The 12,771-nt window shown below is 38.1% G+C and overlaps 1 protein-coding gene across 3 annotated transcripts in view; it reads right to left on the reverse strand.

Moving 5' to 3' along the window:
* Positions 1-240: 240 nt before the first annotated feature.
* Positions 241-12,771, reverse strand: part of LOC103920908 (C-terminal-binding protein 1) — a 186,391-nt gene continuing 173,860 nt past the window's right edge. For 2 of the 3 annotated variants that reach the window (XM_009328778.1, XM_009328776.1), the window contains 3 exons: positions 10,551-10,757; positions 4,384-4,598; positions 242-579 (listed from right to left, as the gene is read on the reverse strand). In XM_009328778.1, the coding sequence (XP_009327053.1) occupies positions 385-579; positions 4,384-4,598; positions 10,551-10,757 (617 nt within the window). In that variant the 3' untranslated portion in view covers positions 242-384. Of the gene's footprint in view, positions 580-4,383; positions 4,599-10,550; positions 10,758-12,771 lie in introns of all 3 variants that reach the window. The other variant, XM_009328775.1, reaches the window with a different exon arrangement.

The raw sequence follows: 12,771 nt of genomic DNA on the forward strand, positions 1-12,771 counted from the left end.
TTCCTCCAGAACGGTGTCATAAAGTAGTTATTTCTCACACCAAATCTCACCTCTTTGCCTTCTGAAAGAGTCTGTTCAGACATCAACATTAGTTGCGTCCAGAGTGGCATCAATGACAAAGGAGCACTCTCCTCAAAGCCATGACACAAAGCCATGCTCAGGATTTGAACCCAAGTCCCTGCTATTTCTACTAAGTAAACCCATTGGATTATTTTTTTTAAGGAATTAAATCTTGGAAGTCACTTTTTTCACTTCTGACCACATACACAAGCTCCATCTACATTTGCATTAGTCCAGTGCTGCACAGATTCATGTTGCTTTACTAAGGAGTATTTAGCTACCAAATGAAGGGAAAACTCAATTTACTTGTTGCTGTTGATTGTATCATGCACTAAGACTTAAAAATAAGAAAGTGAACAAAATAAAAAGAAAAGAAAAGGAAAAGCACCTGAATGGTTCTGACTCATGTACATCTAAGGCTGCCCCTCGTATCCTTCCTTCCTTCAGGGCCTGTGCAAGTGCTTTTTCGTCTACTAACCCACCTCGAGCTGTGTTGACCAGGAAAGCCCCTTGTCTCATCTAGGGAAAGTTAAAAACAAGAATGATGAAATAAAAATAAATGAAATAAAATCGTTGTGGCATTAGTTTTTACTCAAAAGAAGCATCCATTACAACAAAGGCTATTCAGCTGATGTAACCTGTAACAGTTGTCTTCCCTTTCCATTGGAAAGTACCACAAAATGTGATGCTTCTAACATAAAATGCTATTTCACAGCACTTAATAACCTTTTGTTTCTTGTAAGTAGTGTCTTTTAATAGAAGCGTTGTTTCAGATATTGTGCAGTAACATGATCAACAGATACAACTGTGCATATGAAAGTGACAGATCATTTTATGCCTTTTTATTTCACTGTGAAATTGCATGAGACAGAAACTACAGCACATTCTTAAACAAATTCATCTTTTGTGGTTTTCAACTTTCACACAAATAAAAGCCTACATGAATTTTTCAGAAAAATCAATGCTTTTGGATTTTCAAACACTTTTCCCTTTAGTTGCCAAACACAGTAGATCTAAGTTTTATTTATTTTTGCTACTTCAGCTTCCTCCTCCCTGTGAGACTTTTCAAATAAAGGTCTAAAGGATTCTTATATTATTCAATTAAAAGGCATGAAAATGAATTTGGTTGAGAACACTGTGTGCCCAGGAGAGAAGCTGTGCTGCGCATTGTGCAGATTAGCATTGTAGATGAAACTGTGCGGGGAGAACTACGAGAATTTACACCATAATATATCCACAACTCGAAAACAAAGTGGCGGTTTAAATAAGAGAGATGGTACGGAAAAAAAATAAATTACTACATCCTGCTTCCAGCCACCCTAATACTTCATCTTTTACCAGATGTCTCAAACACAGCTTCTGAACTCAGAAGCATTTCTGTGCATGAAGGTAAGCATATGAAGAGCAGGAACCATGGTGAAGATGAATGATAAAAATCTCATTTTGTACTGACTCCATCTCTCATCATAAGAACAAGAAAACCCCAACATTTTGACACCAAGTCAACTACTTGAAACCTACACATCAAACCAAAGCTTATGTAAATGGATCCTTACTCTGAAAGACTGATTCAAAGTGCCAAATTCATGAACAACAAGGAGGTTTGGATGAAAGTCAGCTACGAGAATTTTTTTTACATGAGATCATATGAAATACTAAACAATTAACATGCATATGCTTGCAGTAAGGTTATGATGAAAAAACCCACCATTTTTTACTGTCCAGCTCACTAGGTTTAGTGTAGCCCTGCCTCTCTCCGTTTGCAGACTCTTGGGCTTACAAGAGAACCATCTACTGGTCTGTATAGCAAAACCAAAGTCCACTTACGGGAGCAGAACTAAGGGGTACTTCTTTCAGTTTTACGTAATTAACTTGGGAATTAGAACAGTGAAGAAATGGTGGCATGATCTTAAGTTGGTGTAGTAACAAGACATTCCTGATTGGAACCATCACTTCATCTCCACTACTTAAGTCAGCTGTGAGAACTAGATCAAAACTAGCACAGGACGGCTCACGCAAGTGACAATCACACCTGCTGTGCAGACATGCCATATAGGCTCGTGGGAGCTTATATACCCTTCTTATTTCTGTGCTCTTGCAAACAGATAATTTGAGCTTTAAGTATAGCTTAGTGTATTTATATGCCCTTTGAAGGACTTGAAAATTTTAATTAAAGTGAACCCTGCTAAAATTTTCTGTCCAATCTTAATAACCTTGCTTGAGTTTTCATTTTAGGACTATTTACAAAACTCTAAAGCTAGTACTAAGACAAGCCCAAATCAAACAGAACATGGAGGCATAAATGCATTCTAGTGGGAATGAATTACGTGACTTATGATAAACTATAAGGGTGGATGCAGCTGGAGATGACCCTGAACAATGGGTGGAAGCTTGAAAGAGCTTCACAGCTAGAACTGCTGATGGCTGTTAAATTCACCTACACTAAACCTGCAGAGCTGCTTTAAAAATGTATTGCGTTTAAATTGCAGTGTCTTTTTCTCAAACCTGTAAAACTAAAGATGACCTCAGCTTCTCTTAAGAGCACCTGATTACCATGGGTTCAATAAACACAAGCCTGAAACACTTCTCTGAGCTACTCTGGGTCTACAAGACCAAGCACGATGGCTAGGCAGAATGCTGACTAATTAAAGGGAAAAGCTACTGAAAGAGAAGACTGACACCAAATTTTCAAAAACACTTCAAGGTTATGTAGTTTCAGATTCTAAATAAATTTCAGGGTGAGACTTCAGTGAAATAAGATGCACCATACTTCTCTGTACTTTGTTTAAAAACTGGTTATTACATGAGCATGCAATATTGGACAAAAGTGGCATGCAATGCTCTCCAAAAATTTTAGGCCAACTCTAACATCTGTCAGCCTAAAAAACCTATTCTGCTCTTTTTGATACATATTCAGAAGATCTCCTCTACGCAACCTCAGCAGTCAGAGGTGTTACAATTTTATGGTTTTCACATCAGTTCTTACAATAGACTGCTTCATCCAAACTTTTATCCAAAGCAAGAACTATATTCTAATGTTTTAATCCTTGCTGTAATCACGAAAGATAACAAATAGCAAGATAAATTGCATTTATCCACCTCCACTCAAAAACTTCCCATGACACACTGGCCCAAGTGTCACAGTCCACTGCATAATGAGTGACCACTGCTAAGCCTCCAGGCGGTCCCACTGAATTCCATGTGATTCTGTCTGGGCCTAGATGTTTGCTTGCATTTAATGGTAATAACCATTAAATGTACCTGAACACACAACAAAAGAGAACGTTCAGGGCAGGGTGACAGAGCTCTGTTCTCTTAGAGATCTGCATTTTAAACTTCTTAATTTTTTAGAGTTTTAAATCCCAAACCCTAATTTTATGTTGGGATAGATCTGCAAAATCCCTGAAGTCTCCAATCAAGGAGTGTATTGTATCGTCAGTTTTCTGCCATGATCCTACATGACTGTGGAACACATTCAGTAATTACTTCAGTTCTCCTAAAGTTCAAGAGTAGTAGGTGCAAACTATTTCTCAGAAGCCAAGCAATGATTTTACTGCAAAACAGTGCTACTGTCATTGTTACCAACACATACAAACACTGCATATATAAAAAACAGCAAAAGCAACTATCTTAGAGTTTCTTTCCTGTACACTATCTACATTCTTACATCTCAACGTTGTATTTCTTGCTGTTACCTACACTGAGGTTGAAGTCAGAAGCGAGACATTTAATGAAAAAGCTTACTATCAGATTAGTCAATAACGGAGCAGTTACTACACCTAGATTTTGAAATTATTTTAGTATTACCTAAAACTTTAGGGAGAGGTTAGTACTAATTCCAAGAAACATTATTTTTCCAAATAATGCAATGCTGTAAACACGATCCATCCATGAAGCGCTCTGCAAGCATCAGGACTGAGCACAGGGGGGAGCCATTTAGTCATAATCCTTAAATTGCATCTAAAGAACTCAAACTGAAGAACAAGATTGAAAGGCAGAATTGCTACCTGAAAATACACAGGTAAAGGAAGCAGCTACTAGAAGACATAGAAAAAGTGCTTTTACATAAATGCAACTTTATTAAATCCGAACAACATTAAGAAGAGCAAATTATTTCCACAAATGCAATGTTACTGAGCAAAAAAGACAATAGAAGCAACAACACATAAGCTATTTCCTGAACAGTTATAAACCTGCTTGATCTCAAAGTGGCAAAAGGGAGAGAAACTTCTTTCAAATGAGAATCTGCCTGTTTACATCAATAAACGCTATACAGTGTCAGCCACCAGCACCGGTGTGGAGGGCGCCCACAGAGATTATTACCTGCTTTATGGTGAAGTCATTAATAAGATGATGATTGTGTTCATTCAAGTTGCAGTGCAGGGTAACACAGTCACTGTGGAACAGCAGGTCCTGCAAAGTGCTCACCCGCTGCAGTCCCAGAGCACGCTCCATGCCATCTGAGAGGTATGGGTCATAGAAAATCACACTGAAGCCAAAGGCTTTGGCACGTAGTGCTACTGCTTGCCCAACACGCCCTAGAACAAGATAAACATGCAATGAGAACAGATGTGAAGCAGCTGGTGTAAGGTACCCTCCTCCTTCCTATTGCAAATGCTTGTATCAAACCACACTGTTTTGTACAGCTACTGGAAGAGGATAAAAAAGAGGCTGCTCCCATCCCACTTGAAATCATCACTTAGATCAGAAATGTTACATCTGAGTTGTTTCACATTGCCTTGGTCAACACAAAGCAGGAGGCTTGCACCTTCTGCAACCAGAGATCTGAAATGCCAGAAGATGTCACATAATCTGCAATAATCTGTGTAATACAAGGGCTCGCCTGCTGGGCCTGTTTATGGTACAACACTACTGCTTGTGAACACATCCTGCCAAGGACTTATTCTTACCCATGTCAGACCAGCTGGCTTTAATAAAAAGCTGTAAAATTAATCCTCAAAAATGGATGCAATAAACGATAAAAAAAGATAGCTTTAATAAAAAGCTATAAAATTAATCCTCAAAAATGGATGCAATAAAAGATAATTTGTTTAATCTGAAGCTCAACCATTCTCAATGCATGGAATCTCCTTTCTGAACTAGTATTTTCTTTCATTTTGAGTAACATCCTTTCAGCATTAAAATACCTACAAGAATCCTGTCATCTAAGGCTGTAAAAAATTTTGTATCCATTTACCTAAATGATGAGTAAATACAGTCCATCATACGGCACCTAGTTAAGAAGAGTGCGGTACCATTTGGTATTCACATTGACCTCAGCTTTTCTCTGTTCCACTTTCCTTACTGTCATATTTCAGAGTTGTGCCTGAAATTGCTGTTTGGGCATGACTGCATGCCACATGTATCAGGAGGTGTGTATTCCCCTTTGACACACTACCAGTAAAACACAGAGAAAAAAAGTGAGTGAGTACATCTAGTGAGTAACAGTATTTTGAAGAACGAGAACTAACACACTTTTCAGGTTAGAAGACTAAACGCTGGATACTCACGTTAGAGTATTACAAATGTTAGATAAAGACATTTCAAAAGCATCACTAGACACACCATAATAATCATGTCTCATTTAAAAAAAAAAGTCAACAAGTTTTCTTTTGTAACATCTGAGTTTGTTCAAAAAAGCATCAAATTAACACAGGGAAATCCCATCTCTTTCCAATTGTGCTTGAAGGGATTTCCCTCTGCTTTTCAGTTTCTCTTTGAATAAACTTAAGAAGCCACAGGAAGAAAGGTTTTTTGCTGATCATTTAACCTGAACACAGCAATTCTGGAGTGCTTAGTGAGAGATGTGCTTGGAATATTAAACAGTATGTCAATCTGATGGGGGCTGTGTGCTTTTCTTCGGGTGCACCAAGTTAAAATACTCTTTAAAATCTTTTATTTCAATACTTGCATACATGTTATTTGTTTGCTTTCCAAGCTGTTTTTTATAAACTTGAATTAGACAATTTTCAGCACAAACACTGTATTATTTTCAAATTTTGGCATGTTCACAGCTCAAGGAATCAGTCACACAACAGTAAACATTTTTTTTTTACACAAAGCATACCGCTTTTACCCCAGCTCCATTCATTTTCACATGCAACGTTCTGTCATCTGTTCTTTTTTTACACTCTTTACAACACCAATACCTGAGGGGATTCACAACAGTGAAATCTCTTACAACAGACTCTCCAGATAGAGCTATACTTTCCATTCATTGCAACCAGGCTAATAAACCAAAGCCTTCTTCAATGTGCACAAAGTTTCCTTCTGAAAGACCTGGGAATCACATGAGCGTACTTCTAGCCAGAATTGTCCTGTTACAATCATTTTATGGGATAAAACTCCTCCGCAATTGACAATCGCATTTGGTCTTAGTCGTTAGGCAAATACATACACGGACACACGTAATTTGCCAATTCCTTTTTAAACTACAGTCTGACAATATAGTACAACACAAACCTATGACGGTTTTTTCCTCTCCTGAACAACTTCTAAGACTCTCCTGGGTATGCGGGGTGGCTCAAACCTACCTCAGCATATCAAGAACAACAGAACAGCACACAAAGCATCCCACCTTCGGGACATCTCTCTCTTAAAAGCATATACAATTGCTATGAATATTCATGGCTGTTTCCAGGGAAGGCAAATTCTGAAGTTCAAAATGTCAAATGAACTTCTTGGTCTGTAGTGTGGGAAGAATGCAGAAACCACACATTGCATACAATTGCAAAAAAAGCAGAAGCAACAAAAGCCTATTTTGGAAATTAGAGATTTAGATAAAGCTCTAGCAAAGCCCATGGATCATTTCAGTGACACCAGAAGTGTGAAGAGAGACTCATCAAAAACGCCTGGGTCTCCTGTTACAGTCTGACCCATCTACTCCCCCCAAGTCCCCCAATTCCCCCTAAGTCTCCCAGTTTGTAGGGGTCTCTGACCTTGACCTTGCCAATGACCTGATTTGAGTGTGACAGTATAGTAGCTGCAGTTACCAATGCCACCTGCCCAGCCCTTGGGCAAAGAATGAGCATCCTATGCTGGTATTACAAAGTTTTATAAAATGCCCTTGATACCATGGAAACGTTGATGACCTGCCTGCGGACTTCCGTGGAAAGAAAAAGTGCTTTCACTTAGCAGCTCCTTCCTGTCTATGCAACAGTAATGGAGAATCTGGGTAACTTTTCCCCCCTCTTGGAGAACTCTGTAACGTGGAGAGTGCCATTTTGTTACATTTCCTGCTATGAGTACATTAAGAGAGCTAGTAGGACTGCTAAGGGTACATCATTTATTGCATGGTAATACCACCCAACTCTTACGCCTTAATGTTGTCTGATAATGCAGATCAGTACTTTGGCCAACATCTAGTCAGGACCACGGGACTGTTGAGAGAATACAGCAGGTGAGGAAAGACAAACTGAGTGATGACATTCATTATGATGCGGAGACAAATGTATTTGGAGGAATTTCACCTCTCTCGAGTGAGGAAATGCATTAGCTATTAGTCATCAGCATTTGTAACTGGGAAGGAAGGGGAAGGGAGTGTGCCTTCACTGCTGTAAAATTATCACAGCAGAACCAGGTCCAGCTATCTATTCATCCAAGTACTTACATGGTGCTGCTCATAAATATTCTCCTTTAAAAAAAACCTCTAAATGTCTAGATATGAGATGAAAAGGTAGCTTTTTTTTAATACAGGGTTTACTATCCAAGCTTGTGATGCATCACTTGAAATATAGGACACTGGATAGTAATAAAGATTAAAATGTGACAAAGACAGCTGTTTAATGATGTGATATTATTATTTATGTAAGGCTCAAAGAATCACACACTTCATGAAGACAGAAAGAAACACAGGCTCTGCCCTAAGGAGCTCAAGAGGCTAACCAAACAACAAAACAATGACGAATGATATCCAACAAGCACATGAAGGAGCCATTATGCTGTTGAGTCTCTGCTTATCTTCAAGCTCAATACAAGCAGAGGATGAGAGATGGGGTTAACTTTAAAGGAAGAGCACGGAGTAATAGGATTAAGCAGGATAGACCAAGTGTCAAAGCAGGAATATGCATGAGAGGAGGCAAAGAAAAGAGAGTGGGTGAAGGAAAGAAAAAGCCAAGTGAGTCACGAAAACTTGGCTAGACCAGTGGATAAGGAAGTGAATAGCTGAAGCTTTGGAGGGAATGACATAGTCATTCCCTAGCACAGAGATAGGCAAGAGCTAGGGTGTTTCTCTTTGGCAAAACAAGAGAAAAGCCCAGGAACAGATGTGAAGAAGGTCTGGAGTTAGCTGTTGCAGCAGCAAAGTGATAAATTCAAGCAACCCACTGCTGAAGAGACCACAAGTTTAAGACAAGAATAGAGAAACATAGCTGCGGTTGAGATAGGAGATGATCACAGACGCACATTAACGAGAAAGGACAGAAACAGCGATACTACACGGAACTAGAGAAAAGGGCTTAGTAACAGATGATGAGAATTGTTTATTTTGTGTGCAATACATTCACTTCATAGCCTCTTAGTGGTTCATCACTTCTGACATTGACATGTCTAAATAATAAAATAATAAATAATAATAAATTGAGGCAAAACTACAGACATGGGAAGAGGCCACTAGTAGAGAAACATAACCTAAGGGCAACAGTCTTTTGAAGGTAGTTGTAAATACACATTTTAGTCTGAAACTAGAGACAGGTAGCCTCTTGCAGTGATCTGTAATAGAAAAGAGCGTATCACAGCCTAAGTGCCTGAAGTGCTCAAATGTAAAGTCTAGTACAGCCCTATTTCCGTATCTTCTAAAACTACACTTTTATTCTTCATTAATACATAGCTACATAGGAGTTTGTTAGAACAGGTCAGAATCAAAATGTTGTGCCTATTCATATACATGCACAAAAAGGAACAGTGGAAGTTTCCAAAACTGACTTTAAAACTTAATTTTCCTTGAAATTGTGAATATTCTATTGTAGGAAAAGAAACAGGAACAATAAAAGGCTAGAGAAACTGACTGGTTAATAACTGTAACAGATGTGTACCTTTAAAATCAGATTTTACTACCCTTTTAATATGCCATGCACACAAAAGGCTTGTTTTTTAAAGCTAAAACCAAAAACTAGCATTTTACGTAGCTTTACACACATATTGGCAATCTGATTATCCATTTGTTTCTCTATACTTTTCAGTCATTTACAACAAAAAGAACACACACAAAATTCAGTTAAGAAAGTCAATAATGAATGACATTTTTTTCTAATCTCAGTCTGCAATTTGTGCAATACAAAAAATGCAATGCCAACAGGACAGATATCTTCAGCAAACGTGCACATACCATGTGAGCCAAGGCTTAAGTTTCGAAAACTAGGCATGCATGTCCATTTTTAAAACACTGCAGCTGATTGTCTATTATTTATGTACAGATGCTGTGACTGTGAGTGCAATAATCATTGTGTGTTTAATTGAGGTGCATAATTACACGGGCATAGATTTGAGAAAGCAACTTCACGACTAACTTCTTGAAAGTTGTATTTTAAAGGCAATTATTTGACTGTGAAGATGTTTTTGGTGTGTTGCATACTCATTTAAGTACTGTGTAACGCCAGGCTATTTTCAACTTCCAAAAGTAAGAGTTCATGGCTTGAGTTATTTGACAGCAGTGTGTAACTGGAAGTCATTTAAAGTATCATGCCTTTTTGTCAAAATCATATTAGTAATTCCTGTGGATGAATAACACAGCAATTACATCCACAATCTATCAGATCTTTGATAAGACAAGCACACGACTGAGTAATCCTTATATAGAAACCTACTTGCTTGTTTTTACTCTGTACTTCTGTAACAGACAGTAATTAATTCATCTCAAGCAAGCCTGTCCATCTGTTAGATGCTGAAACACATTTAGGGCCATTCAGAGAGGTAAGTAGGTGATTTTATTAGGTCTGGAAACATTTCAAACTTTCTTGCATATATTTTTCCTCTCATTTGAGCTGAAATACAATTTTAGATGCAGCTCAACCAAATGCACGAAATAACTGCTCTGCAGGCTGTTACTGCAGCAAAGACTTCTCAGGTATGTTAAAAACACTAAAAGGAAAAAAGCACAAACAGAACCAGATATGACAACAGACGAGAAATACGACGTATACATGTGACACCGGGTTGAAGTAGCAAGCTCCTTGTCCTGGAAAAGGGAAGTGATGGTGTTTCCTCTTACAACCAGTGTGCCTGACTCCAGGCAATACGGCGACAGAAAGGTGTACAGAAATTCGAAGAATTGAGAGAGTATCAGCAACAAAGTAAGTTTTCTGAGGAAAATGGCCATGTCTAAGGGGAAAACATTTGAGACATATAAACACTAGGAATGAAGCGGTATTATACAGAATGCTTGACATGGAAAGGAGTGAACTAAGTGTTCCATTTTTACAGCTCAAATCTTCATCATTTTTTTAAAGCAATGGAAAGCAAGGAGTATTAAACCACCTCTCAAGCCAACATACCTAATCCAATAATTCCCAAGGTCTCCCCTCTGATCCTGGCAGCTCCAGAAGCCACTTCCCGAATCTGTTCAACGCTTTGTACTCTCGTGCCTTCTCGCAAAGCCTGGTGAAGCCAGGTGGTTCTCCTGTACAGGTTCAGAATGTGGCACATGGTAGAATCTGCTGTTTCTTCTACCGAGGCAGCTGGCACATTACACACTGCGATCCCTGCAAAGAATGGGAGGAAAGGATACCAGTTGCCAAACATTTCTTACTTTCTCCCATTTAACAGCAATTCAGGAGTATGATGTTTAAGTTTACAGATATTTCAACACCTGTTTTGCACAAATACTAAGTTTCTGACTGTAAAGGCAGACAGAAGACTTGACATAATAGTTGATAAATATGTGCAAACATATTTTTTTCTGATTTTTTATTACCATTTGTTGTGTTTGCAAACTAAGGCAAACAGTAAACGGACCACTGAAACCACAAAAGGAAAGTATTGAAGATGTCAAGTAGTTTAGAACACAAGTCTTGGTAGGCGTTTTACATGCACATTGAGATAGGTGTTTTGAATAGCAAAGAGAAATCTGCCTTGCTCTCAACAGTGCAGTTAATGATCATTGTTTAGATTTAATTGCATGAGTTAGCTTTCCACCACTGAGCAGATACCCTCCCAAAAGCTATCTATACAAGTTATAAAAAAGATAAAATAATTTATAATGACAGAAACTCTTATAAAGCCCTCACAGGATGACTATTAGTATTTCCAATTCATGTATGGGTAATTACGACACAAGGAGGGACAATTTGTTTTGCATTGCACATGGGTTTGTAGAATTCCGACAAACAGAACCCAAGCCCTTTCCTGGTCCCTCAAATTAAAGAGATAACCCACCTAATTGTCAATAGGGAAATATAAAATCTGCTTCTGCACGGCATGTAAAGGTAATGCAAAATTAAGTCCATGTTCCTAATAGCTGAAAAGTTACTAGTTGAAAAGGGCGTAACATCAAGCAGCTAAAAGACCGTTACAGATTTCCACAGCCAACTGTGGAAGGTGGATTGATTCAAGACTCACAATACTCCTTTTTTACTTCAAAAAACAGATCAGGCAACAAGTGATTGTAATTGCATACAAGTTATCCCTTTCTGCTTTTTACCTTCCAGAACTCAATATACTGCAGTTAAGCAAAATGTTTACTAGAAAAAGTTTCGTGTCCTTTTTGATTTGTCTCTCTCCATTCTTTCTATTTACTACATGTTCTCTCGCCAAGTATCAGCTCCCACAAATGTCTGTGTCCTAGTTCTGCTGACTGAGATCACAAATAGTATACAGTATAATTTCACGGTGGAGAAAAAAAAGTGGTTTGTTTACTAAAAACACCCTAATACTGTTTTTACTGTCTAGTTGTTTGGGTTTTTACATAAATAAATATTCAATGAGTCCTCAGGTAACACCACTATATCTTATGAAGCAAGAAAGAAAACACATTCTCTTCAATAATAGTAATAACAATAATCTGACAAATAATAAGCTCATACCATATTTATCTACATTTTACAAGTGCCTCCATTCTGCTGCCCAGCACTTTTTTACAGCTTTCTTTAGATCAGTAAAAACCAACATAAGGAACCTGCAGAACTATTCTTCTTTTCTCTGCTGTAGATAAAAGTGCCTGCTGAGTCACTGCTCTTAGACTTACGCAAAGATAAACCAGCATCATTTGCTGGAATATTAATCTTTGCATCCTGCTAACATCAATGGTAGTATGAAACTCACCATTTTTTAAAAATGGGGGAAAAAGCGTGAGTTGGGGGGTAAAGTACAAGACTGAAAAATAACATCCCTTTAAGTCCATCATACTAAACAGCTGCATTTGTTTATACAAAAAGCCTTTTTCATGGAGCAAAAATGCAGGTTTTAGATGGCAAAACAAATTTAATAAGTATGTCTCCTGAGAGCTGGCATCAACAAAATTATGCTTTAAAAGGAGTTTAAAGAGTTATATTACGTATTTGGGAAGAGAAATAAGGAATTGAACTCACTTTAGACCTTTCTCCCTAATAGGTTTCCTTAGGAAATTAGGGGGAGAAGAGTCAGATAATTTCTCTCCTAAACTGTAGGAATTTCTTTTTCCCTATTTTCCCCCAACTCTAAAAACAGCTAACTTCTGAAAGGCAGAGACATGGTGAACCACAAAAGGCAGCAAGAGAGAGGCAAGGATATGAAAGAAAG

This window comes from Pygoscelis adeliae, unplaced genomic scaffold, assembly GCF_000699105.1.
Source record: "Pygoscelis adeliae isolate BGI_AS28 unplaced genomic scaffold, ASM69910v1 Scaffold66, whole genome shotgun sequence".
Lineage (NCBI taxonomy): Eukaryota > Metazoa > Chordata > Aves > Sphenisciformes > Spheniscidae > Pygoscelis > Pygoscelis adeliae.